The 27,014-nt window shown below is 45.0% G+C and overlaps 1 protein-coding gene across 5 annotated transcripts in view; it reads left to right on the top strand.

Annotated features, from left to right (window-relative positions):
* ralgapa2 (Ral GTPase activating protein catalytic subunit alpha 2) overlaps positions 1 to 21,969 on the top strand; it is a 177,199-nt gene extending 155,230 nt beyond the window's left edge. For 4 of the 5 annotated variants that reach the window (XM_061233565.1, XM_061233536.1, XM_061233549.1 and 1 more), the window contains 2 exons: positions 7,196 to 7,320; positions 18,743 to 21,969. In XM_061233565.1, coding sequence (XP_061089549.1) covers positions 7,196 to 7,320; positions 18,743 to 18,897 — 280 coding nt within the window. In that variant the 3' untranslated portion in view covers positions 18,898 to 21,969. Of the gene's footprint in view, positions 1 to 7,195; positions 7,321 to 14,705; positions 14,747 to 18,742 lie in introns of all 5 variants that reach the window. The other variant, XM_061233542.1, reaches the window with a different exon arrangement.
* The last annotated feature ends 5,045 nt before the right edge of the window (positions 21,970 to 27,014 follow it).

The following is a 27,014-nucleotide window of genomic DNA, read 5'->3' as shown; positions in this document are numbered from 1 at the left end:
CTCCCTGCGGGGTGGGAAAAGGAGAGGGGGGGGCGGCGTTCGGGGATGTGTTCAGCCGTGCTAATGCTGAGATAGATAGTGGGGAGTGTTATGGGGGGGGGGGGGGTTGGAGTGAGAAGGAGAGAGAGGGAGAACATCCCCTGAAGGTTCAATTAACCTGTCCTTCGCTCTCGGGTTCCCTGGTCTCTGCAGCGCACTTAATTAGACCACTTGTTAAAGCGGGGAAAAAAGAGAAGAAGAAGAGCGCGTTCTGTGAAACCCGGCACACCGCAATCCACCTGGGAGGACTGGGTCATGCTGAGGCTCTCTCTCTCAATCTGTCTCTCTCTCTCTCTCTCTTTCTCTTCCCCTCTCCCTCTTTTTCTCTCGTATCCTCCCTCCCCCTTTCCGCTTTCTCTCTTTAGAAAATGTTTTTACTGGCTTAATTGCTCCAATGCCTGTATTGCCAAAGCATGCTTATATGTAAAGGAACCAAGCGTTTATTACTGGCAAAGGAGGAAGGAAAATTATTATTGAGTTACAGTGTTGTTAATAACGCATATGGTGAGTGTTGTGTCGGTTTTGGTTTCCTCTCAGATAAGCTCTCCTCCGTAGTGCTTACGCGTCCCCGGGGCCGTGACGCAGAGGCGATGAAACGTAATGGCCGCCCTGTGCATTGTTTCAGTCATCCTGCAGGATTAGGCTACGTGCATGCTAGCTTTCGGAAACGTTTGAAACTAACCTTGATCACCATATGCGGTCCAGGTAGCATGTTTTCTTGACAGCAGATTTGATCTTTTGAATAACCTCTGAGAGGTTTTAAACTAAAACGCTTTTGAAGCCCCTGATAGTGTGGCAGTCTTAAGGAGCCAAAACTGTTTTCGGAAGGGGTTTTTGTGGTAGTGTATACAAGGCCTCAGTCTTCTCTTCCTCCCTCAATCTTTCCCTCTGTCTCTTTCTCTCCCCCTCTCCCCCTCTCTCTCCCACCCTCCCTCTCTCCCTGTATCCCTCTCTCCCTCTTTCCCCCCAACCTATTCTCTCGTTCCCGTAATCACCTCACACCTCCCGCCGGGCCTCACGCCGTCTCGAGTTTCACGCCTCGGCCCGCGCCCGCTCACAACAGGTCCCCTCTCGCGACCCGCCCGTAAACAGGTCCCCACCAATCAACACCTGCCGTCCCCGCTCTGCGTCAGCCGCCCAGCCCTTCAACACCGGACCCCCACCCGCCTGCCCAACGTAAACTCTCACTTTCACCGAGCTGGCCAGGGTATCTTCGAAACTCCATCCCGTACCGCCAAATTTTACACTTCACCTACATTCTTAGTCATTTAGCAGATGCTTTCAATCCAAAGCGACTTATAAGTGCATAAATTCTTCAATAAGTTAAAAGGATCAAATCCATAAATGGCAAAAAACGGCTGAAGAGCAGTTCTAACCGAAAGTCATCGAGTTGAATCACCTCGACATCGCTTAACGAAGCTCCCGCCCAATGAAACGTAATGGCCGCCTAATGAAACATAAGGGCCGCCCTACTCATTGTTTCAGTCGTCCTGCAGGATGGGGCTACGTACACACAAGCAGGTTTAGTTTCTAAATGTTTTGGAAACGTTTTAGTTGAGAGGTTTTAGCTACCTTGACCAGTTCGTACACATTACTCAAATTAATTTTGTGGTTATCGAAACCTATGCGGCTCATGCTAGCACATTTCCTCGAAAGTAGATTAGATTTTTTGAGAAAACGTTTTCAACCCTACCTCCGAGGGGTTTTAAACCAAACCGCTGGAAGTGCGGACTCCCGCCCGCTGGAAAACAGAGCGGAATTCAGGCTCCGCCCACACTCCCCCTCCGCCGCGGAGGCGTTTGGCACCTCGTTAAGCCGCTGAAATTAATTAGATGTTTACAGGGTTCTTAATGAGGTTTCAGGATGCGGGGAGGGGGAGGGGGGGGTTCATTTTCCCACTCAAGAGGAAGTAAGGTGCTCCCGGAATGTTCCGCGCCACAACCCAGCTAGCGCTCCTAGCGTAGCTCGCATACCGGCCCGCTGGCGGTCGGTTGCCCTCCTCCAGCGAGTCTCCGGGACCTCGGCCCTCTCCCAGGCTCCTCTCCAGGCAGGGTTGAAGGGCAAACGGGGAGGTCAAGCACTGGTGTTTCTGAGGTTAAATGGGCGAGCCTTGGCACGAATGCCCATCCACTTTACCGGCCGGTTTTGCGGTCGTAATTAAAGAGAACATACGGGATGGGAGTTTCCAGGGAATTTCTTGGAATTTCTTGGAAAACTGGCTCCGAGAATGCCTGCATGTTTTCAGAAATGAGGAGCATTCAGTCATTCAGTCAATTACTAACAGTGTTTCACCCATAAATGATGGATGTTTTTTCTGGCATGACGTACTTGAACAGGCTTTGACAGTGTGTGTGGTGGTGCGTTCCTTTTGGAGTTATGTTTGCTTAACATTGCAACCTTAAAATCTGAAGAGCCTCGTTAGGAGATGGAGGCAGATTGAGTGTGCTGTGCTGCATTTTGAAAGCAGAGAATAACCTCTCAGTTACTTAGCTGAGGCTTATATCCAAAGCGACTTACATTGATTAGACTAAGCAGGGGCCAATCCCCCCTGGAGCAATGCAGGGTTAAGGCTACACTAGCTACACTGGGGCTTCCAGGACTAACCTCCCAGGTCACAGTGAAGAGCCTTAGCCACTAGGCTCCAGGCTTCCTTGGAACAAGTGAAATGACCCCAGTGTAAACCATGTCCCTCTTCTCCTCAATGTCGGCTCAAATGCTCCAGACAAGATCAATAGAGCACAGAAAAAGTATGTGAAACAAATACTAGGTCTGAGAGAGGGGGTCCATGTTCTTCAGCCACATTGCCCCCTATTCCTGATTCGTTGAGTGGCACATCCGTCAAACTCACACCTCGTGACTGGATCTACGAGGGCGGCTGCAGCGCCCCTCCCCCTCTCCCCACAATCCCCCCTGGAGCACGGCCATCGGCCATGGCCACATCCCGACCTTGGCTTTCATCCTCTGGGACGATTGACCCCCCGGTCCCCCCTTAAGCACCCCAACCCACCGCACCCCATTGCCTGCCTCACCATCTGGACTGAACAGATCTGTCCCGACCCACCCCCACCGGCACGGTCCCAGGGCATTGCAGTGTAACAGCTTTCACTTTCTATAGCATAGGAGATGGAGATGCAGGTTTTGCATTTTTTGGATTAGGATTTCTGTCGAACGTCTCTGGGCGAGACGTCATCTACCACTGCTGTCCTTGCGAGTCTCCGGGAGAGGACAGGAAGGCAGGCAGTTATCGTCTTCCATCTCCCTTGAAAGAACATTGCACCTGGGTGTTTTCTTTGCGGCGAAATACAATTCTTCATATTTCTTTCATTATAGCAGCAGTTTGGGCCGCAGCAGGTGTTTCGTTTTTTTTGTTGTTGTTGCTGTTTTTTGTTTTTGTGTGGAAGGCCCTTTCTGACTCAACACTGAAGTCTGCCTTTTGCTGGACTTCACCGCGCCCTGCCGAAATTTCACCCCCATGTGAAACTTGCTTTTAACGCGCGTGTTAGGAATCCCCGAAACATGACTGCATTTCAGCAGTAAAGCGATACTCCTTTCAGTTATGTGCTTCAGGGATGACTGCCGTCCAAGTTGAATGTCAACATACCAACCTTCACCTGCCCAACTGCCCAAAAAATCCCCCACATATCCAATATCTACTGTATGGGACTGTATGATTTTTCTCATTTTAACATTACACAAAATAGTTGCATTTGCAAGTAGTGGGAATACAATTTTCGTTTTGTGAATTTCCGAAATGAGATTTTTTGCCTTTTGGAATTATAGTAACTAGTTCTTTGCTGTAATAGCCAGAGGCCAAAGAAGCTTTGCTCGCTCCATAGCCTTTCCGGTAGTTGTGATTTGGAAGGATACGTTTCTGGCTTCTGTCACTGTCTCGCAGGCTCATTGCATCATGGGTATTCCGGTTACACGGGCAGCTGCAGCCCCTGGTCTCAGATGTTGGGGACGGTCGATACGGGGCGGCTCGCCTTCGCCCGCTAACTCTGCTGCTGGCCTGCCATTTCCAGGGCCGTTTCAGCGAATTACCGCCAACGGGCAGGGTCTGCAAGCCTTACCGCGAATCCTGAGCCACCGTCCAGAGGAACAGCCTGTGCTGCACAGTGAAAAGAGGGAGAGAGGGAAGGAGGGAGTGAGAGAGAAACTGAGAGAGAAACTGAGATTGAAAGAGAGATGGAAAGAGAGAGATTATTAATAAGCAAGCCCATTTTGGTAGGCCTGTACGTCTGTAAAATGTATGTCCACCTATATGTTCGATGGTGTATGTTCTTTTTCTGTGCTTTGGCAACATAAGCTGTATCTTGTCATGCCAATGAAGCATTTTGAATTAAAATTTGATAGATGGGGTGACTCGTAGAGATGGGGGAGGGGACGAGAATGGGAGAATGGGAGGGCTTGAGGGTTTTTGACCACACTGGGGAGTTTTATTTCCTACCTTATGCGCACTATTTTGCAAAAAGTGCTATACAAACAATGTAAAATTGAGATGGGGGAGGAAAAGGAGAGAGCGAGAGAATATGCCAATACAGAGCAGTCCATAAGTATTTGGACAGTGGTACATTTTTGCATTTTTGGCTCTGTACTTCAGCACATCGGATTGGAGAACGAAACGATGAATATGAGGTTAAACTGTAGAATTTGAGGGGTATTCACATCCACATCAGGTAATCCCTAAAGGAATTACATCCCTTTATACATAGTCCCCCCCCCCCCCCATTTTAGGGGACCGAAAGTAATTGGACAGTTGGCTATACGTCATGTTAATAAAGCAAATTGGAATGGAAGAATCGCAACAGGGCTGAGTTTGATGTCTAGCACCGAAACTCGGGGCGACGCTGTTAGTGAACACTGACAACACGGGGCCTGGTCCACTGGTTCTTGCGTCTGTACAACAGGTCAGTGGATCGTAGCGGCTACTTTAAGCCAGGGAGGAGAGGAGGGTGGCGCGGGGGGGGTTGAGCGCTATCAGAAGGACACCGGATGCCCCAGCTGGAGTCAATATTTGTCGAAGGAATCTCAATAACAGCCACGCAGGAGTCATCTGCATGGGAGATAATGGAGCGGCCATATGGCAGTGTTGACCCAGCGGGATCCGGCCTGTTCTCCCCTATGTTTGCTGCCCCCTTCCCTCGCTGGCCTGGGCTTTTGTGTTTGGGTTTGGGAGAGGGGGTGGGGGTGGGGGCAGCGGGGGCAAGGATTGATGGGGGGGGGAACTTAAGCGTGCCGAAATGACGTCATGTTCAGAGGCTGTACCCACTACCTGTGAGGGGTGGGGTTGGGGGTGGGGCAGTTTCTTGCCCACAACATCTCAACAACTCCCTGTGTCTCTCTTTCTCACTTTCACTCTTTCTCTCTTTCTGTCTCTCATTCTGTCTTTCTCTCTATTTCTGTCTATTATTCATTCTTTGTCTCGGGCCCTCTGTCTTTCTCACTCTCTCTCGTCGTTTTTTTTTCTTCTGTCTCTCTCACTCTCCCTCTTTCTCTTTTACTCTCTGTTTCTCTCTCAGTCTCTCTCACTCTCACTTTCTGCCTGTTATTCTCTCTCTGTCTCTCTTCTTCTCTATCTCTCACTCAGTTTCTCTCTTTCTCCCTCTCTCTCTCCCTCCCCCCCCCCCCCCTCTGTCACTAATACCCGCGGTACCCTGGAAGTGACCTGCTATTGTGACGTGACCCTCGTCGCCATGGCAGCAAAGCCCCGGGATGTTCTTTCTGGCTTCCCCTTTTCCAAGGTCCGGAGTGGGAGGGGGAAAGAATGACGAGGCAGTCACAGTGACCCAGGCTCTAGACACTTTAGCCGTTCCCATCGACCATGAACGCACACAGTTCAAATTACACTTTCTTTCTTATGGTACCCAGAATCCTCCAGTTTGAACTACACTGAGGGCCTTTTGCATGTTCAAAACCTTTTAGCGGATTGGCGCGAAACATATAACATGACCAATCATTGGTGATGTTATTGGTTTTCCTTGTACTGAAAGGTTTTGTTTATGCTAATGGCCTTAGTATATCAGGCCCTTAAACTTTTATATAAGTTAGATAACGTTTTTATTATTATTATTATTTTATACGTTAATGATGACAGCAAGCCACTCCGTATGGCCAAGCGTATGGTTTTGCCGAGTGTAATATATCAAGTGTCTCATCCTCGACTGAATGTTCTAGAAAAGCCAATTCCACGTGTTGACAACACGGCGCGAAAGGCTACATCCCGATATTGACGATAAGTCAACACCGTCGTCGAAGGCGCCTCGCGAAAGTGTTTTGGCAAACAACACGAAGTGAAAATAACAAGGGTAAGCCAGGAGAGAGCAGATGCTCACACTATAGATATTTACCGCATAGCACGTCTGACTTAGCCGCTATTTGAGTGCATGAAGGGGGTGGGTTAAATAAAAGGGCCTCTTGCCATGTGCCCCCACTTCACCCCGGGCCCCCTCCACCCTCACGGGCCCCCAGTCTCAGGTGGTCATCAGGCCCCGAGTTTAGACAGGGGCCCCTTTCAACAATTTGTCACGGCTGCCCCGAGCCCCCGCCCCCCCGAACACCGGCACGCGCCAGCTAAGCATCGCCGCGCCTGTTTGCCAGACGGCCCGTGGGGCCCGACGGCCTGCTGTCGCCTGCGGCCGGCTGCCGCGGTGACGCAGGGTGGACTTCCCTGGCAACGGGCTATCGCCGAGCAGGAAAAGCAGGGGGGGCCCCTAATGAGACCTGGGTCCAAACCAGCGAGCCCCCACCTCAGGAAAGGCAGACCCTTTCGCTTTAGCCCTGAGGCGCCGTGAGTTCAAGCCTGAAAACACACGAGTGAAGCTTTGGTGAAGCTTTGGGGAAGCTTTGGTGAAGCTTTGGGGAAGCTTTGGTGTTGCTTTTGGATTTTAATGACCTCTCCTCTTGAATAAGGTGCTTTTTTGCTATAATTTCCCTTTGGATTGTTTCCATTTTTATGTCACTGTGCAGGTCTTTCACATTTCTGTGCTTGGTTTATAGTTGGATTCTAAATGTACAAACTTTCATTGTTATTATATTTTTATGTTTTGGATGTGTTCTTCTCACTATGGTGTTAATATGTTTTGATTGTGTGATCCAGTTGCTTTGAGTGTGCTGTACGGTCTTGTTTGGGCTGTTTCCTTAACCCCTTCCTGTTCAGCTATGAGGAGCGGGCACTGTACCTGGAGGCCATCGTACAGAACCACAGAGAGGTCATGACCTTCGAGGATTTCGCGTCCCAGGTCTTCTCCCCCTCCCCAAACTACTATGCTCTCAGCGGGACAGGTGAGCCCACAGCTACACCCATCCACCCTTCCACACTCCTCAAAACTTCACCCACACATACCTCCTCCCTCCTGCCTTTATCACCGCCTCTACTCTCCTACGTACAGACACCTCTCCACCTATCCTCCATACTTCACCCATACACACCTCCACCTTCCTGCCTATTTCACCAAATACACCCCCCTATCTATCCTACGTACATATACCTCTCCACGCATTTTATTTTTTAACAAACCTTGAGGGTGTAATATTGGTCGTAAGTTGGCCTGCTTGTCTATACTGTAAAATAAATGTACTGTAAATTTGACAGTAACTTGCTGGCTTACTGTTATTACAGTTTTACCCTTCTACACCCGTACAACTTCCGCTTAACTACAGCTCCATTTTCTGTGGTGCTACATCCGTACATCCATTCTCCGTCTGTGGTGTCGGGCCGTACCTTTACCTTTTCTCAAACCCTCCTCTCCGCCTACCGAATCACTAATGAGTATCAATGAAGAGCTTCCCAATCTGGCTTTTTCCTGCCTCTTCTCTTTACTCATTTGCAGTTCAGAGTGTAAAACCGCGTAAAATCATTTTCAAGACGACTCTTTTAAGCTTTTTGGCGGCCGAGCTCGACCAGTCCGCTCCGTTTCTCACTCCGTCTTTATCTTTATGGTGCCGAGGCTACACTAAGGCTTCACAATGCTAAGTCTTTAACCATTTCTTGTATCTAATATTTACATCCCGGTAGACACATTTGAACTGGTTATAACCATGAATTATGATAGAGGAAGATGTTTTGGAATAAGCTGTAAAAGGGTTACCATGGTGAAGAATTATCATAATATGGTAATGATTGACAAGGGGAGAATGATCTTGAGGTCTCTCCGGTCGGTCTGGTACCTGTGTGTGGCCCGGTGTTCCCTGCTGTCTCATTTTCCAGCCTGCTGTTTACCTGTTTGATCCCACTCGCCCGCAAACAACCCTAACAAACAAATATCCAACATCAAACTCATAGGAGCGCCAAAGAGTAATTCAATTTCGCTATTTAATCACCTGCAAATAAAGTTAGACATGCATCACCGTTTAACACTGCTGGCCACAGTCCACACATACTGTGGGTTGCTTGGCTGCAAGATAAGAGGCGAATGTTTTGTGTGTGTGTGTCCGCATGTGTCTGGTGTGTACGGTGTGCACGGTATGTAGGTACGATGTGTGTGCGTGTGTATATACGTGCGTGTGTTTCTAATGAGTTCCTGTGCATGAGTGATATGTTACACGCATTCCTGTTTGTACGTGTGTGTAAGTGCAAGTGTGTATGTACGTCATTTACGTGCATTTACGTGTGCTTGTGTAAAAGTGTGTAAGTGTGCTTGCATTTTTCTGTATGTCTGTGTTTGTAAATGCACATGCAAGTGTGTGTATTTGTGTGCGTATAAACGGGTGTTTGCATGTGTACACTGCAAAAAATGTCTTAATCTTAATCTTGTAACAAGATACCATAAATTACCATTTGCTTGAAAACTTAAATGTTCTTATTCCATTGGAAAATCTTGAAACGAGTCAAACTGTCTTACCGCAATGCCAATATTTTGTCTAATTTGGCCAACAAGTAAAAGAAATAATATTTGGCATCTCAATGTGTTGAAATTGTAGTTCTTTTTTGTTTTTTTGCCTACGCATGTCCACATGTCGTGTGCGCGTTACGTTTCTGTGCACCCCTCTAGCCACGGCCCATGTACGACAGAGCAGATAAACAGACGGTCGCACCACTAGAGGGGGGGGGGGGTGATAATAATTAGCATAATTACGCCCCCCATTTCCCAGAGAGGCGTGGAGAGACTCCGTGCTGACCTCCGGCGACCTTTCACCGACCAGAATGCTAAACAGCCCAGGGACACGGAGAAGCCCATAATTACTAAGAGCTGCGGCATTCATTCCTTTTCTCTCCGGCGCATCGTTTCTGTACGCGCCCGGACCGCGAGACCGATTCTTTTGTGGCCCAGCGGAGGGAGACCGGGCGCGGCGGTGAATAGCCCACCTTTGTGCCGATTGTCCGTGGCGCTGGAGGTTTTTTCCCCCGAACGGGAATAAACATTTTCTTTTTTGTTGTTGGCAAAACGGCAGATTTGTTTCACAGCGAGGCGCGCTGGCCCTGCATAAAAAAAATTGTTCATAACATAATCAAGATTTAATGTAAGCACCCTCTCCGGGTTCATTGGGAATTCATTTTGAACAGGTTTTTATTATCTTGGGCCGCGAGAGCGTGAATAGATTTACAAACATTAAGGCCGGGGCATTGTTCGCGTCTTGTGTGTGGCGGATCTTGGGGCTTTTGTCCGCTGTGGGTTCGGAATCAGCTGTCACACAATCGCAGGGAGGCACGCACACACTCCTACACACACACGCACACTACAACAACAATAAAAAAGTGAATTCTCCAGAAAGAGAAATGTAGCTCGGCCAGAGGGTGCGCCCACACACACCTTTATATGCACTCTAGTCACTTTATTTGATCTTTGACATTATTTTTCTCCAGTTTGTTTCAGCCAATAGAAAATGACTGTGCCCCCTAGCTCTCCTAGTTAAAATGTCGTGCTACACTGAAACACACCACAAGCCCAGTCAGTAACAGTAGAAGCTTCTGGAAGCCTTCAATCCATTTTTTTTTCTTCCATTTATGTGCCATTCACAGACTTTGTTAGGGCAAAGTGAAGTGACCGACAAAAGACTATTGTTTGTTAACCGTGTTCCTTTTCTTGACTGCCGTCTGTAGAGCTTTTCTCTGTTTTCTGTCGGGTGGGTATCTGGGCCTGTCTAGGCTTCATATGGCTGACTGAGCTGTGGATCAACATGGGCGCTCATACAAGAGAGACAGGAGAGAGTCATCCCTGCTGAAAACAAAAACAGCTCAAGCTCGGTTTTGAAACAGCAGGTTGCTGGTTGATCAGTTCAGACCAGCTTCCTCCTTGACATGGTTCAGACCACCTCAAGCTATGTTTTGGCCGGCTACCAGCTCAGACAAGCAACCAGCTTGTGGTTGACCATCTCATACGCAGCTAGACCAGCTTTATGACCAGCTTGGCTATGCTGGTTGACCTGCGCATACCCAGCTAGACCAGCTACATTTTTGGACTGGTCAAACTGGCATAGCCGGATTTCAGAGCTGGATTGCTTGACTTTTTTCAAATTTTTACTTCAGGAAACGGTGGGAGATGCACACATATCGAAACATTACTTACACCTTAGGGTAAGTGGCCAAGCGTTAGCTAGCCGCTTAGCCTGCTCAACACAAGCCAACTTACATCAGCTTCAAGGGTGGTGTTTCATTGACAATTTAATGCGGACCACTCTTTCTCCAGTCTTTTTTAAAGCCAGGAAAAACACCAAATATACAGCTCCAATTGGCTAGCCAGGCTATAATTAATGTCTAATTTTGTTCTGGTTGCAGATCTCAGTATAAATGTAATGAATGGAATGGATGCGCTGTAATCCATTTCTTAAAAGGGCAAAGGGACTGATGGAGACTACCTCACACGGTGTGTGACGGTTGAAACTCTATGGGTGTGTCATGATGAGATTTGGGTCTTGTTCTGTGTGTGTCGTGTTTTTGTCCTCTGTGTCTCCGGCTTCCCGTTCATTGTCCGCTAACATTTCATTCACAACAGCGTCCGGGCGTTGGCCAGGGATGTTTTGGGAGACGGACTATCCTTGGGCCAGATTCGATTGTAAGCCTCTTGCCCGTTTCCTTGACTTGGCATGTCCCTCCTCCTGCCCCACCCCCCAAAAAAAACACCCCCAACTTGCTCTATGCCAGAAGCAGGATGGTTGAGTTAGTTGGATGACTGCACTGAGTAAACCCCGGACCCCTTCCCAAATCCGGAACATGGACCGAAATAAAAAGAGCTATTCCGGGCTTTACTCAGCGCAGTTATTCAGCTCAGCTGGTAATCCTGCTTGGTGATATATCCCCTGGTTCTTTCACAGGTCTCCCGCATGCATTCTGTAACCAGTGTTCACCACATGACTGTAAACCAACTGAGGCTCACTGTGCGAGTTACTCGCATGCCTTCAAAGTGTCTGGCCTGCTCAAACAGGATTTATTCTATTTGTTTTTTGTTATTTATGTTTTTTTTGCTGTCTTTGCTGTCGTTTTTTTGTGATTGAGTGAGTGAGTGTGAGCGAATGACTGTGTGTGTGAGTGAGTGGCTGTGAGTAAGTCAGTGACTGTGTGAGTGACTGATGGAGTGTGTTTGAGTCAGTGACTGTGTGTGTGAGTCAGTGACTGTGTGAGTGACTGATGGAGTGTGTGTGAGTCAGTGACTGTGTGAGTGACTGATGGAGTGTGTGAGTCAGTGACTGTGTGAGTGACTGATGGAGTGTGTGAGTCAGTGATTGTGTGAGTGACTGATGGAGTGTGTGTGTAAGTGACTGTGTGAGTGACTGATGGAGTGTGTGAGTCAGTGACTGTGTGAGTGACTGATGGAGTGTGTGAGTCAGTGACTGTGTGAGTGACTGATGGAGTGTGTGTGTAAGTGACTGTGTGAGTGACTGATGGAGTGTGTGAGTCAGTGACTGTGTGAGTGACTGATGGAGTGTGTGAGTCAGTGACTGTGTGAGTGACTGATGGAGTGTGTGAGTCAGTGACTGTATGAGTGACTGATGGAGTGTGTGAGTCAGTGACTGTGTGAGTGACTGATGGAGTGTGTGAGTCAGTGACTGTGTGAGTGACTGATGGAGTATGTGTGTGAGTGAGTAAATTAGTGAATTTGTGATTGAAAGAGCATGAGTCACGAGCTGGCCATCTGTTAAGGGGAGCCCCCTGCATGCTGGTCAGCCCCGCTGACTGTCACAGCCACACCCAGCACTCCACAGAGCCCACCCCCCCCCCTCCCTTCTCTCTGTGTTTTCCTTTTTACTGCCTGAACATTTAGCAGGCCGTTAGCAATACCAGCAAAATGCAATATGCACGCACACACATACATACACACACACACCAACAGACACACGTACACAAACAAACAAACAAACAAAACACTATGTTTCACTGAGGGAAAGCTGTGTTTGCAATAAACTATGTTTGCAATATGGCACCACAATGTTGCATGTACATAAGGGTGTGAGATAAATGTTCTGAGCTGCGTGTAACTGGTGCTTGGGGAAAAAGGTATGCGTGTGTGTGTGTGTGTGTGTGTGTGCATGCATGTGTGTGTGTGTGTGCATGCGTGTGTTTTGCTAAGGAATTTTTCGGGAATGTCACGTTTTGTTGCCCACGTCAGACCTGCCTAAGAAAGGCATTGTATTTCTGTGGGATAGAAACCGACCATCTGCTTAATGGCAGTTAGTCACCATTTGCAGACTGATATTTAGGAGCTTACCGGCCGAATACGCCAGCGTGGGTCTGCCTGCTGCTCTTTAGTCAGCGTTAAAAGTAGCCGTGGCATGAAAGGAGATGTCAAAACCACAGCCCCAAGCAATTATCCGTTGAGTAGGTACAGACCAACAGAAGCCGGCATTTGCTTAGAGATTATGGAGACATATGCACACTGTAGCTGCAGAAGGTGCTGTAGGGATACTTGTGGTGGTTCCTTGCCCCAGGGCTGTAGATTTCAGCCTGTATCCAGATAACACCAAAAGGTTCTCCCAATGTTCCTGGAATGTTTTGTCAATGTTCTAACATTGGCAGTACATGGAAGCAACTTTGTGAAAACGTTTTGTATTAGCTGGGCAAACACTGGCACCGCCCCTCCCCTCAATCTCCCACTTATTTTCAATTGCAACTGGATTTCTTGTTGCATTCCCTTTCTGTCATATGTACTGTACAATTTTGCTTTCGTGCCCAGCGCATCAGTACGTTTACAGCTTTGTTTCGGCCGCATTACTCGGGAATGAGCCGTGTCAGAGCCACGCATTTCCATCTGCGTTTAACTCCGAGGAGCGACCCACTTAATGCCGACCGACGGCTTTGACTGATAGCTCCCGTCGACTGTACTGTAGATTTGATTTCAGGGCGCAAGGCTACACCCCTCCCCTTTCCCCCTCCCTCACTGAGCTCCGCCCCCATCCACAGGCTACCCACAGAGCTGGCTTTTGGCTTTGATACAAAAGAGCCAATCAGGGGTGCTCTGTCCAGTCTTCAGTATGCTCTCAGATAAATATTTCTTAAAAAGGTATGAAAGCTTGTCACTGGGGTGGTACCCTGTAGGTGCTTAAAACCCCTAGCTATGGGTTTAATCATTCATTTGTACCTTTTTTTGCTTGTTAAAGGTACTTATTTGTACCTGAAGAACATGATTGTACCATTCAGGAAATGTGTTCTTTAAAGTACAAAAATGTACATCCACTGTACCATTATTTCTGAGTGTAGTCACATGTCTGGGATACAATGTTTTTCCAGCTCTCTCTTCCACCTCTGTACAGCTCCTGAGATTCTCTACAAACCCACTGCTTTGATCGTTCTTTTCCCATTTCAAAATGTAGATAAGGAGTTTTGTAGTCAGTGTTCAGTAGCTGCATCAATTACAGTAAAAGCCTTTTGTTTAAATGTGATTTTAACTGCAGCACCTGTAGCTTCAAAAGGTCAACGTGAAATTAGCTGCAATGCCTTCACTTAATCAAAAAAAGTCACACAATTTAACTCTGCTCCTCGCTAACTGATTATCAGCTCCTGTCTTTAACTGCCTGGTGCTGGCTCTACCACATAACTATGCATTATTCAGGTATTCTCACTCTAGCTCTTTCCTTTTACAACATGATAATTCAATACTGATAAATTGTATCATTCTACTTCATATAACTGGTCTTGGCAAAGTTCATGAAACTTACTAAGTAGGCTGTCTGTTATTTTTTTTTGTTATTTTTTCTATTTGATTCCAAATCAGAGAGAATTCACACCCCTCATTTCTTTTCATTTTTCGGCACCAGATCCCTAACTTCACTGCACCTATCGAAAGCCGGGGTAACACTTTATTTTACCGCCCGTTACTTACATAGTACTTACTGCGGTAAGTACACAGCTACTTGTGTAATTATTAGGTAAGTACTTTGATTTCAGTGGTAAGTACTATGAAACAAAGTCAGTATGTGCCAAAGGTAAGGATATGTAAGTACATTTTGCTGCCTGTTTCATTGTACTTACCTAGAAAATCAGAATAGTTACCTGATAAGTACCTGGTATTTCCCTGGTAAGTACTGTGTAATTAATGGGCTGTAAAATAAAGGGTTTAACCCTCTTGGTTGTAACGCTGACTAACCCTGGCACATGCTCACAAGCCGTTCGGCTAGTGCTTCGATGGCGAAGGCCCTCCTGAGCTCCCACAGGACTCAGTGTGTCAGTGCCACAGTGTGTGTGCTGCCTCAACGTGACATTTTCCTGTTTGTGTTTTCTTTTCTTTTTCTTTTAGATTAAAATATGTTAAAGGTCCGATTACGGTAATTGACGAAGGTAAGCCCCGCCCGGAATCCTGTGCGCCTACTGAGGCCACGCCCCTTTGCCAGTTTGCTCATTTCCTGTTTTTTTCCCCCACCTTTTGTACGACTAACCTTTACTTACTCACTGCTTTTTTTGATACGAAAAGGCAATGGTACTGTTGCGGGGTTTTCTTTCGCCAGGCTGATGATTATGGTTGGCGCACGGCTGGCAAAAAACGGGGATAATTAACACCTGACTAAGTAGCAGCATGAAAAACCAGAGCGTGGGGCGGGGGGGGTGGGGGGGTCACTAATCGCAGCTCTTTGCTCGTGCATGTCTCAGCTTTAACTCAAAAGCAACTGTTTTTTTTCTGCCCTCCGCTCCTGTTTTTTTTTTTTTTTTTTTTCTCCATGTGTGCCTGTTTCGCCTTGGGCAGAATCTGACACTAACACCTGCCGTACTGGAAAATGTCTTTGTCATTTAAGCTTTGTCTGAGTTGCTGCGGGGGAGATGGTGGAGGGAGGGGAACGGGAGAGAAGGGGGGGGGGGGCGGCCAATGGGAAAGCGGTCCATTTTACTTTTCCCTCTTTCTTTTTGCTCTGAGCTCTATAAGCATGGCGCTCGGCGGTCTTCAAGTGGCACGGACCAAGAGCGGCACGTGCTGCCTTGCTCTCCGCTGTCGGCTTGGCTTAATAAAAGTGCCCCCCCCGTTTCAGCTTTTTTGTGTGTGCGTGGGGTGTGTGTGTGTGTGTGTGGGGGGGGGGGTGTTGAACAGCTGGGGGGGGGCGAGACAAAAGGGAAGAAAGCCGAGTTGCAGGAACCTGGAGGTGCGTGGGCACGTCCATAAGCCAGGTGTGACCTCCTCTGCTTGTTTGTCTGGGCCATCTCTGGGGGCGGTGGGGGGGGGGTGGAGAGGAGAGGAGAAAGGGGGTCGGAAAAAATGACAGAGGGGAAGGGCTGACCAAATATCAGCACACTTCCCAGCCCCCTGCTGTTCTGCACAAACACTCACCTTCAGCGTGCCGCAAAATTCGGGGGAAAATTCTGTCCAAGGGTTTCACACGTTTTTTGCTGGTTTTATTCATGAGGAACGCATGAAATTGAATGTGATGATCTGTTTTGTGTCTGAGCTTCGTTGAAAAAATCATTTGTACGAGACGTAATGCTGCAAAAACATTTTTTCCACCGTAAGATCTGTAGGGAAACGCTTATCGAGGTGTTCTGACACCTGGGACCAAACCTAACGCTGTGAAATCATGACCCTGCTTTACACCATGGAAAGTGTTGTGACTGGGGGGTGTATGTACAGCAGTCTGAATACACACCCCTGAAAAAAGAGCTGTTTAAACAAGACGGCCCACCTGTGAACAGCAGTGAGTAGAGCACGCTCTGGAAGTGCTCCATGGCATCAGCGTTCGTGTATGAATCCTAGACAGGTGTTCTTACTCAGGCCTTCAAATGGAGGGGAAGGTCTGACTGAAAATCAGCTTTCTCACTGCTGTTTTACTCTCTCGCCTTTAGGGGCAGCCTAGTGGCTGGGGGGATTGAAGAACTGTGTGGCTGGAGGGATTGAATCCATCAACTTTAAGTCGCCGTGGATAAATTAAGTGCTCTGTTGCAAAATTCAAGATAAAATGTATGACCATTTAATGTCATCAGCCTCTCCGCCAGTCATCTCTGACCCTCCTTTTTACCCTGCCCCACCCCGATCATCTCTGAACCCTCCTCCTTACCCTGCCTCTCCCACCAGTCATCTCTGACGTTCCTTCTTACCCTGCCCTCCTACCCCAGTCGTTTCTGACCCTCCTCCTTTCCCTGCCTCCCCACCCCAGTCATCTCTGGCCCTCCTCCTTACCCTACCTCTCCCACCAGTCATCTCTGGCCCTCCTCCTTACCCTGCCTCCCCACCCCAGTCATCTCTGGCCCTCCTCCTTATTCTGCCTCCCCACCCCAGTCATCTCTGACCCTCCTCCTTACCCTACCTCCCCCACCAATTATGTTAAACCACAGAATGTGTGGGACTACGTAGCAAAAGGGAACTTTATAGTTAAGCGATATATGATGGGACGATGGATATCACTACATTGTCACCAACATTCCATTATCTCTCAACTTTCATTTGGAAAGTCGTTGCTCATAAACAGTATAAACTAAGATGCATCGCTAAAGTGGAGTCAAGACATGGAAGCTAGGTGATGACACTTCGCTAAAGATTATTACAGATGAGAAGGTTGTCATGAAGATTGAGCCAGCGATGGGGTCAAAGTTCAACACAATTGACGTCTTAGCAATGGGCACAATGATGATAGCTAGGACGTCCTATCATCCATCGTTCTTGTATAGATCGAAAATCGTTGTGACCGACCATCAAACACAATAATCACTGGTCGACAATCGCTGGTCTCGGTGATCGGTACAAACGATGATAGCGAGGACATCAAATCGTCCATCATTCTAATATAAACCAAAAACCGTTGTGACCGACCATCAAACGTGATAATTGCTGCTGGCAACAATCAAACATCGCCGAACTAAACCAGCCTTTAGATGGGGTGGGGCAGGTGTGGAAAGGCTGAAATGCTGGAATGCGCACAGTAGTTGCAGAAGGTGCTCTAGGGATACTTGTGGTGGTCCCTTGGCCCAGGGCTGAAGAAGCCCTGTGCATCTCAGCCAGTAAAAACACTAGCACCGCCCCTCCCCTCCCTCTCCCGCTGCCTCTCCCAAGTGGAAGTCAGCAGTGCCGATGTCCACTCAGCAGAGTGCACGTTTCTTTGGCCATCTGCCGTTCCTTTTAGCTCGAGGAACTTGAGAAGATTCAAAGAGGGGTGGAAAAAAAACTAAGGGAAATAAGGCAACCAGATGCCATCTTGACAATGCTGAGGACTTGTTTAATCTCAAGGCCGTGTAAAGGCTTGGGAGTACTGGGTGCTTCAGAGATGTTGGGCTAACTGAGCGATGAGCTTTTTGCTACATATTACAGTTTTGCACCCCAATATGTGCTTCTTCTTCTTTTTGAGGTAGACCGACAATTGGATGCAACTTCTTAATAGAGCACCCTTAACCTGATTCTTTATTTTTCTGATGAAAGATTAATATGCCCATCTGTTCTCATTGAAGTAATTTTTTTGTTTTCCATCTTGCCTTTAAGCATAGGATAAACCTACATTGTGCATTTTTGTCTGCATACCGCTCTGGCAGCAAATACTGTAGCTAAAGCCATTGTTTGTACATATGCCAACCGGAGAGCTTGTCATCCCTATTGTCGCAAAATAATAGCCCAGCATCTTTGCTTCCCAGGGATTTTTTATGCTATTGGTTTGTTAATTTTCCATTCCATTTTGATTGTGTATTTGCTTCAAATAAAAGGGGCTTTACACCAAGCATGCTGGTTTAATTTGTCCGGTCGGAACGCGTTAACAATAAAAGTTTCTCAAGAATTGGGTCACTTGAAAAAATGCTTCATTTGATAGACTTAAAATGCTTACATCATTTTGTTGTGCCTATATTGATTAGGCTTTCTCAAATTAACAATTTTTGGTTCATTGGATGAAACTAAAACATTTAAATCAAGAAAAAACCTAAAAAAAAAATATAGGTGTAACACATTGATGTAAACATTTTAGGTATGTCCAATTAAGCATTTCTTCAGTGTATGCTCGGGATGGGGCATGTGACTAATGACTGGTTTGTTTACAGATTGAATGCGAGCAGCTTCAGCTGTACACTGCAAATGCTTATGAAATATGCTTTTCGGTGTCAGCACATGCATGGCGCGATATGCGGTCCCGCTGATTATGCTGCCTGCAATGCGACGCGAGTCTTCAGTGCATTAAATATGCCTTGGGTTCAACAGTGTTGAGTTCTCTCGGGGGTACAGAGATGCAGCTAAGGCCCTAGGGAGGGAATGGTGTGTGTGTGTGTGTCAGGGGGGGAGGAAGGGGGTGGAGTGGGAATGGAAAGTAGGGCGTGGAGGCTCTTTTTTTTTTGGGAGCGTCACCGCCTGACTGCACTATTCACCCCTGTCCCCAGGTTCCCTCAGCGGCAGCACGAGTGCTGAGCTCAGCGTTGCCGTAGGAACGGACTCCGCCGACCAGGTCTCCCCCACAATGCCGCGTGCCACAAAGAACAGAGTTTCCGGAAAACTCCGACGTTCAGCCAGCGCTATAAGCAAATCCTCCAACTGAGCTCTTCCCTGCAAAAAAAGTGATTTTTGTTGTTTTTATTTCCATGTAATTCAGCTCTTAACAGTTTGTTTTAAAACCTCACACCCTCACGACTGCAATGTTTGTTTTGTGTTTTTCGTTTCTTTTTTTCTTTTTTTTGGTTTGTTTCTCAAATATAACTGGGCACACACTGGCAATGTTTTAAGTTAAGAAATATGAATATATATATATATATGGTTATTAATTAAGTACATTTCTGATTGTGTTGTTGAATTGTGTTTTGTTCATTTACACGTGACACTGTGAGTTTTAATGGAATTTAGGAAGAATCAAATGCTAAAATGATTGTGGGGGGTAAAAACGTATGACTTTAGACTTACCATTGTTCATAGCGAAATGATGAGTCAGAAGTAGGCCTAGTAGTCGAGTAATTATTCAGGGAACTGAGTAAAATATTTAATGATTTTGAAGTATGAAGTTATAATACATTTGTGATATTTCTGATTGTGGCAAAGGTGTGATTTACAGTGGTTTCCAAACCGTACTAGCGGGCTGCACAACACAGGGAAACGTTCTGTGGAAATGGGAACGAAGAGCCTCTCTTTAGGGCCGTGCGATTCCATCTCGTTGCCTGGCTTTCACGAATGCCTCACGTAGCTACACCAACAGGTAAACCGTTAACCTGAGCCGTAGGCTAGTTCCCCGTGGAAATCAAAACCATGGAAACGTCAAGCCCTCGCAGGTCGGAAAAGTCCAATCTGTTTTTATCCACATGCTGTTGTTTTTTGTTTGTTTATTTAATTATTGTAACATTTGTTTTGGTGCCTCTGGATCCTTTACAATGTGATTTTGTTTCCTCTTAATGAAAATAGTGGTCTTCTCGATACTGCTGTCTTAAACACTGTCAGATCACCACCATTGCTGTGGTGAAATAGCCTATTATTTATTTGCTTGCCCTGCTCTGCCTAAAAACACTCTCCACCAGTGGTTCCAAAGCTGTGTGTCACAAGACACACCTGGGGGAAAATAGGTGCTGTCTAATTTTTTCCGTTAAAATTCTCGCTGGTCAAATGAAACACTGAAGCTTTCGTCGTTACTGTACATGAGGTCGTTTTCACATTCCAAATTGAATCACATATATGAATGTGCTTGTCAGGCTACATTTTAATAGATTGGTTGTGGATAATATATTCATTTTTTTGAGGTCATGGGACGAAGAAGGTTTGGAAACCACTGCCCTACACTACCTGGCTCCTAATTTGTAGTGCAGACGTATATTTTACGTTGTGAAGTTTGGAATGCAAACGGACTGAATAACAATGTGCTTCCCACTGAGACTAATCTAATTTGATTGCTTTTTTTAATTTCTATTTTAGATTTATTTCAGTGGATTCTTTTTCATTTCCTTTTTATTTTTGCTTGATTTATGCAACTTTACTGGAATGAAAAGACTGCATTTGTGATTGTGTGTAATGTGGTTTATCCTGTGTTGGATACTTGTAGCCTGTAATGAATATGGTTTTTATACAGGTCTCGTTTTGGACGTTATCTTCGTTTCTCGTCCCTTGAAGCTGCAAGACATTATTATTATTGTGACATTCCCGCAGACTTCTTTTTGCACTTGTCTTCAGTGGTAACCTAAAATCAAATGGGTTTTTTTTTTCTTTCATCGGATGTAAAACGCTTTAATTTTTGTTAGATTTTTTTTCGTTGTATAAAGGAAGTAGCCTAATATCCGAGATGGTTGTTTAGCGGTTGTGTTACGGTCTGTGTGCGCTGTGCGGTCTCAATCCGCCACAGGAGCCTCAGGTTGAATCCGTGCTCTGGCACGCGTTTCGAACGCCGAGCCTGGACCACCAGTCGGGGCTCGTGAGCGTACACGTGCGTGTGTGACACCTGGCTCCCGGGTCCCCGGCGCCCAGAGCGGTCTGTTCGCATCATTTCTCTTTCAGGAGAACTCCCTCTGTACCTGACATTCTCTTTCAAAATCATGAGACAACCCTATCCCCCAACTCTCTCTCTCTGCCCCCCCCAGACACAGCAGTGGGGTCCTAGCATACATTTCATTGGTTTAAAATGGGAGCGAGGGTAGGAATGCAGTAAATGTATAATGAGAGCAACAGTTGTGTATGTACAGTACATATATGTATATATGTGAATCAGGGTCCCCAACCACCTTGCCGGCATGATGACAAGGCTAATGCAGTGCCGTTGTCTTGTAGCAGCAGCCGTCAGGTGTAGACATGGCAAACTGCCTTCCTTCCTCCCCTGGTACCACACTACTCAACTCACTCTGGCACCCCCCACCCCCCTCGACCCCCCTCGACCAGTGTGGTTGCCATTGGAGCCAGGTGTTACAGGCACTCGTAAGCTCCACTGGAGCTGCAACACTGTCTCGTTGCACTATATTTGCCTTGCCTGTACATCTTACCTGTAAGTTCTCTTCTGTTTCTGTTAATTTTTTTAAAATTTTGTTTTAATTTTGATTTTATTTTCCAAGCACTGATTTATAACATAGGAGACATGATCTGAGCAATGGCGCTCAAAAGAAAAATGCTCACTATGTGTTTTTAAAAGAATGTATGCAAACAGTGACCTGGATGAAATCAATGATTTTTTTTGCCTGACCAGTAATGACAGATCACTACAAAGCCCTCCCAAGGCAGGTCTTTTATTCACCAGAGGTAGAAGTTAAATGAGCTGAAGTAAATGTTGCCGTTTTTTAAAAATAGGGAGGCTTACTTTTATTCAACAGATGGGTCAAGATTGTTGATGTGATCAGGGCCAGGGTTGTAGCTTCTTCAAACTGGTCAACTCGTGAGAAGCTTCATGAAATAGCTTGTGTTAATTCTAGATTTTCTGATAGGAAACCTGATTCATTGTTTCATCTGGAGATTCCTGTTCTAATGAAAAAATATAAATATATAAATGCTTGTAATATAATCTTTGTAAAAGAGGGAGAAGGAAAAAAAGCTTGAAATTTCATCTTTAATTGTTAACATATCAAACTGTTTTTAATGATAAAAGTCATGTTTATTAGAAATGTGCAAATTGAAGCATTTCATCAAATAAATTTGAGAATTCCGTAAAAAACCATGTTTGATTTTCATTCGGCTGCACTCAAAAAAATCATTGGATTAAAAAAATAAAAAATAAAAAACAACGAACACTGGTTGCAATATTAAGTATATGTGATGTGAAATGATTAAGTACTTGCTACAATCAGGTCAAGTCTCATACTTAATAATATTGTGTGCAATCTGTCTATTGTGTGCAATTGTCCATGTCCATGACTTCAAGTAATCTTTTTTGAGTGTACATTTGACAAGTAATTAATTCATTATTGAGAAAGTGAAGGTGACCGTCCGTCAGCTACCTGTACACCCACTGCCTCGGAAACCGCTCTTTATCAGCCTTGTTTGCTCAATTTCTATTCTCACGGACGAACGGCCTCCAGTCCGGGAAGGCTGGAGAAACGTAAGGTCAGCCGCCGGAAACAGGGATGGGGGTTGGTGATCATGCCGTTGTCTTGGTTTTGGCCTCTAGACCTGGGAGCAGCAGAGGGGTAACCTGACTCCCCCAGCCATCTGTCCCCCCCTACTGCGCCGGGCTTTCTCCTGAAAGCCAGTGGATAATAGCCCCGGCTCACCTGTACTGGCGCACAGATCTCGCCTCCTCTTGCCGCCAGGCCGTGCCAGGGGTGGCGGTTGACGGCCGGGGGACCGTTGCTTTGGAAACGGCGGGAGGCCAGACCTGCTGAATTGGTCCTCTGCGTCATCCAGACACGCTGTGACTGCGCTGTTGCCACTGCCGTCATTTTCACCAGAAAAGGACCCCGTTCATTGTTACTCCGTTTATGTTTGATAAATTCTGCGTAGTACTGTGTGCGCTGTAAATGTAAAATTGCTTTTAACCCTTTAAGGTATCGCTCCTGGTGTTGACACATGCTTCAAAACGACATACCCAAAACGAAATGGTTACTATTCTTTAAATCTTTTGACAATAGGCATACTTCTCGTCTCTCCTGGAAGGTAACCATTTTACCACTTTGTTCCAAGAATCAGAATTACTCTAAATATTACTAAAAACCGAAGCTCAAACACAGTGAAAGTGGAAGCTTATTTTTCTCACTGAAAAGATTTAGTTTTTTGACTGGATACAAATTGTGCACTTAGCAATACAATCTAGACAAGTCACAACATTGGACAAATCTCCTTTCAAATTTCAGCACAATGTCACCAAAAATGAGCATTCTGCATTGCTGGGTTTTTTTTTCTACTCTATGTCTAGTTTTCCAAAAAATATGTCTGGAGACTCCAGAATGCCGCATGGATACTGCATTTAAACACTTTCCACAATTTCACAAGCTATTTATTATTCAAAAGCAGGATGGCTCCTTATTCATAAGCCTGTTGAATAATAATAAAAGAATTTGAGAATGTTTTTAGATGCTCACCAATATAAAATGGGGTCATGTCACTGAAGATGTCCTCTTGTGGAGTCAATGGTGTTTTCACTGTCTTCCTCAGAAAATATTTTTCAGATCTTCTCCAAAGGAAGCCCTCTATTTAGACAATGGCCATCACAAAAAAAAATTTTTGTAAAACGTCAACCTTTTTTGGCATAAAATCTCAAGAAGTGTTTTTGCCGAAACGTAACAGTTTGAGCATGTGTATTGAAAATGCTATGGTTTCCTTAAGCAGACAAAACATTGCTCTGTTGTTTTATGAATGCTTAACAAACAATGTCATTCACTAAAATTATTTTGACTCATCTTTTCAATAGCATGTCTGTAGTCGGTTCTTTGAAGAGCTGAAGTTATACAGAATTTTCTTACACACTGATGATGCACACATTTTCTATGCAACTACGTTACCGATGCTCATCAGACATGCTCGTACTTGGGCTCATCGTGTTCTAGAAACCATAGACAAAACTTAGATATTAACATTCCTATATACAAGTAATTCCTCCAAAGAAATTCTAAGTAAGCAATGGATATTCTGTCGATGTTTCCCTGTGTTAGCACTTTTTTAGAATGAGAAACTATTTTGCATTTGGTATGCTAGACGGTTGTTGTCAAAAGGACACTGACATTACCTTATTTCTTGTAGTGTGTGGTCCCCCCACACTTGTTTTACCACCCACATAAAATAGCTTGTACAGACAAAACCTTGAGTTTCTTTGAAACGGTATATCGTGTCACCATAGTGATTGAAAATTGAACCATAAAAAAAGAAATGAATGCAAAAGAAACCCCACCAGCCCAGCCAGAAGCAGCCCTTCAACCACAGATTTGTGTTATTTACATTTATTAATTTGACAGACACTTTAGTTCGAATTGACTGAAAGCAACATGGCAAGAGTTCCAAGAGCAAACTGAATAATAGAATACGAAGACCAGGCCAAACAGAGAATTGCATAACTGCAATCTGCTTCGGGCTTAAGACTGGAGAACAAGTTGTTCCATGAGAAATCCTAGAACTGTTCATTGACGTTATTCAGTCCTTAAATCTAAAAAAGTTGACTTCACTTGACTCTGCTCAGGTCTTTACTGTGGTCAAGGACCCAGATACTGTAACAATAGCAATTTCTCAGTGGGGAGTCAACTGTTGTCTCATTAGAATATATAATTGTATTCCTGATTTTAAATTGACTTGTGTGTTGTTGTTGTTGTTGTTGCTGCTGTTATTTATGTAACTAGGTCTTCCTTGCCCTTTAAATTCAAATCTCTTTTTCAATTACCTGAAGGGCTAATACTTGCGGAAATTTGCAAAACACGCAATTTCTCTCATCTTCTTATTTTAGTCAGCAATTTGTTCTTTGTTACATATTCCTGTGCAGCTTAAAGCCAGTCAACCATGTGTACTCATACTTTAAAGGAATAGGTTAATTTTCTTTGGATTTTTTAAAAATGTGTCGTTTGTGGTTATTTGGTTTAAGCTGACAGTAACTCAGTCTGGCCACTCACTTTTTTTTTTTTTTTTAATCGACCATTCTCTGTAACCTCTAGAGACTCCCCTGCATGAAAATCCCAGGAGGTCAGCCATTTCTGAGATACTCAAACCAGCCCATGTGGCACCAAAAATCATTCCACAGACAAAGTCACTTTGATAACATTTCATCCCTGTTCTGATGTTTGGTCTCAACAACAACTGAACCATGACTCTTGATCATGTCTGCATGTCTGGTCTACCTTATAAAGTGGTCACTGTGTGTATACACTACCATTTAAATTTGGAATCACAGAAATGTGAACAATTTCTGAACAATTTCATACAAAGGTGTTCTCTACTGTCTTGCAAGAAGTGGATCTAACCAGGACAGAAAGAGAAGTGGAAGGCCCAGATGCACAACTGTTCAAGAGGACATCAGAGTCTCTAGTTTGAGAAAGTCTGTCCTGTCGAAAATAGGTCTGTCATTGTTGCACATGGAGGATTCTTTGATGAACAAAAAGTAAGAAGAATAGAACAGTTCTTTGAAATAGAAATAGTAGTTTGTAACATTCTTTGATGAAAAGTCTGTAAAAATGTCTGTGAGTCTGAACTTTTGAGTGATATATTTTTCAAGATTACATGTTTTTATTGATCCATTGATTGATCCAAGCAGCATTTGTGTGTGAGATTAATATTTTAGATATTTATTTAGGTTTCAGATGGTCTGAAGGATATGATACTCGAAGGTTTGTGGTCTAAAGCAATAGAAAATTCACTTCAGGTAACTCAACTTTTACTGTAACACTATATTTCCTGAGGCTGTGTTTCTGAACACCTTTATTTTATTTTGAATTACAATGACTGAAAATAATAAACACACTTTTGAAGAGAGGATAGTTTGTGTTTTGTCCTTTCAACAACAACAGCAATAAAGATGACTCGAACCATGGAGATACAGTTAACCATGACTTAATACATGGTTAACTGTATCCGAGTCAGCGTATCAGAATGCACTGACCCGGAACTAATGTTGCGTTATTGTATCAATACTCAATGTCAAGGCAACATAAAATAATGCCAAGTGTAAAGGCAAATATACACATCACATTTCCACATACATAACAGTATACATACACTCAGTGAGCACTTCATTAGGTATTTATTAGACTTATTTTTTTTGCTCTCCTACTCCTGTAATGTGTGGTTATTTGCATTACTGTCACCTTCCTGTCAGCTTTGACCAGTCTGGCCTTTCTCCTCTGATGTTTCTCATTAACAAGGAGTTCTTGTCTGCAGAACGGCTGCTCACTGGATTTTGTTTTGTTTTTTGCACCATTCTTTGCAAACTCCAGAGAATAGTGTGCGTGAAAATCCTAGGAAATCAGCTATTTCTGAGATAGTCAAACCCTGTCTGCCACCAATAATCATTCCACAGTCAAAGTCACTTAGATCACATTTTTTCCCCATTCTGATGGTTGATATGAACATTAACTGAAGCTCCTGACCTGTAACTACATGATTGTATGCATTGCACTGCTGCCACACAATTTGCTGATTAGATAATCGCATGAATAAGTAGGTGTAATAAAGTTAAAATGTTCCTAATATAGTGCTCAGTGAGTGTACGTGCAGCCTCTGCATGCTTTTCTGGCTTTAGACGACGAACACCCAAATCCCCTATACCTGCCATAAGAAGGTCAACAGGATGCCATGGAACTTCTCTAGAATAGGGGGGCTGGGCGGGGGTTGATTGAACTGTTAAAACCAGATATGGGTTACAATTCTTCATGTGGCAATTTAGCAATGCCATTTACTCTGTATTTCTTTTCAAACAGCATGCAGAGAGGCCTCTGTAAGATTTGATGTATTTTGTATTATTTTGTCGCCAGCCTTTCAGCAACATAATTCTGTAAGACCTCTCACCCCTCATGGATGAAGTAATTTCCACTGGTGCACACTGGCATCCCATTTTTCAACTGTGACGTGTTGTGCGACATGATGGGTGTTTTTTTCCCAAAAAGTAAAATTGATTCGTTTGTCAGAAATGCGATCCTAAATTCCCCAGAACCTAGTAGGCTACTGTTTCCTCTAAACGGTGAAAAGTGATTCAAGCATCTGGATGAGCCATATGTGGTTGTCAGTTGCTTCTTTAGTTTATGTTTTTTTTTTGGTTAACGCTTGTCCCTTACGGAAGCAATAGAA

This window comes from Conger conger, chromosome 1 (assembly GCF_963514075.1).
Source record: "Conger conger chromosome 1, fConCon1.1, whole genome shotgun sequence".
Taxonomy (NCBI): domain Eukaryota; kingdom Metazoa; phylum Chordata; class Actinopteri; order Anguilliformes; family Congridae; genus Conger; species Conger conger.
Note: the sequence above shows the minus strand (reverse complement) of the source record. Positions and strands in the feature narration are given on the sequence as shown.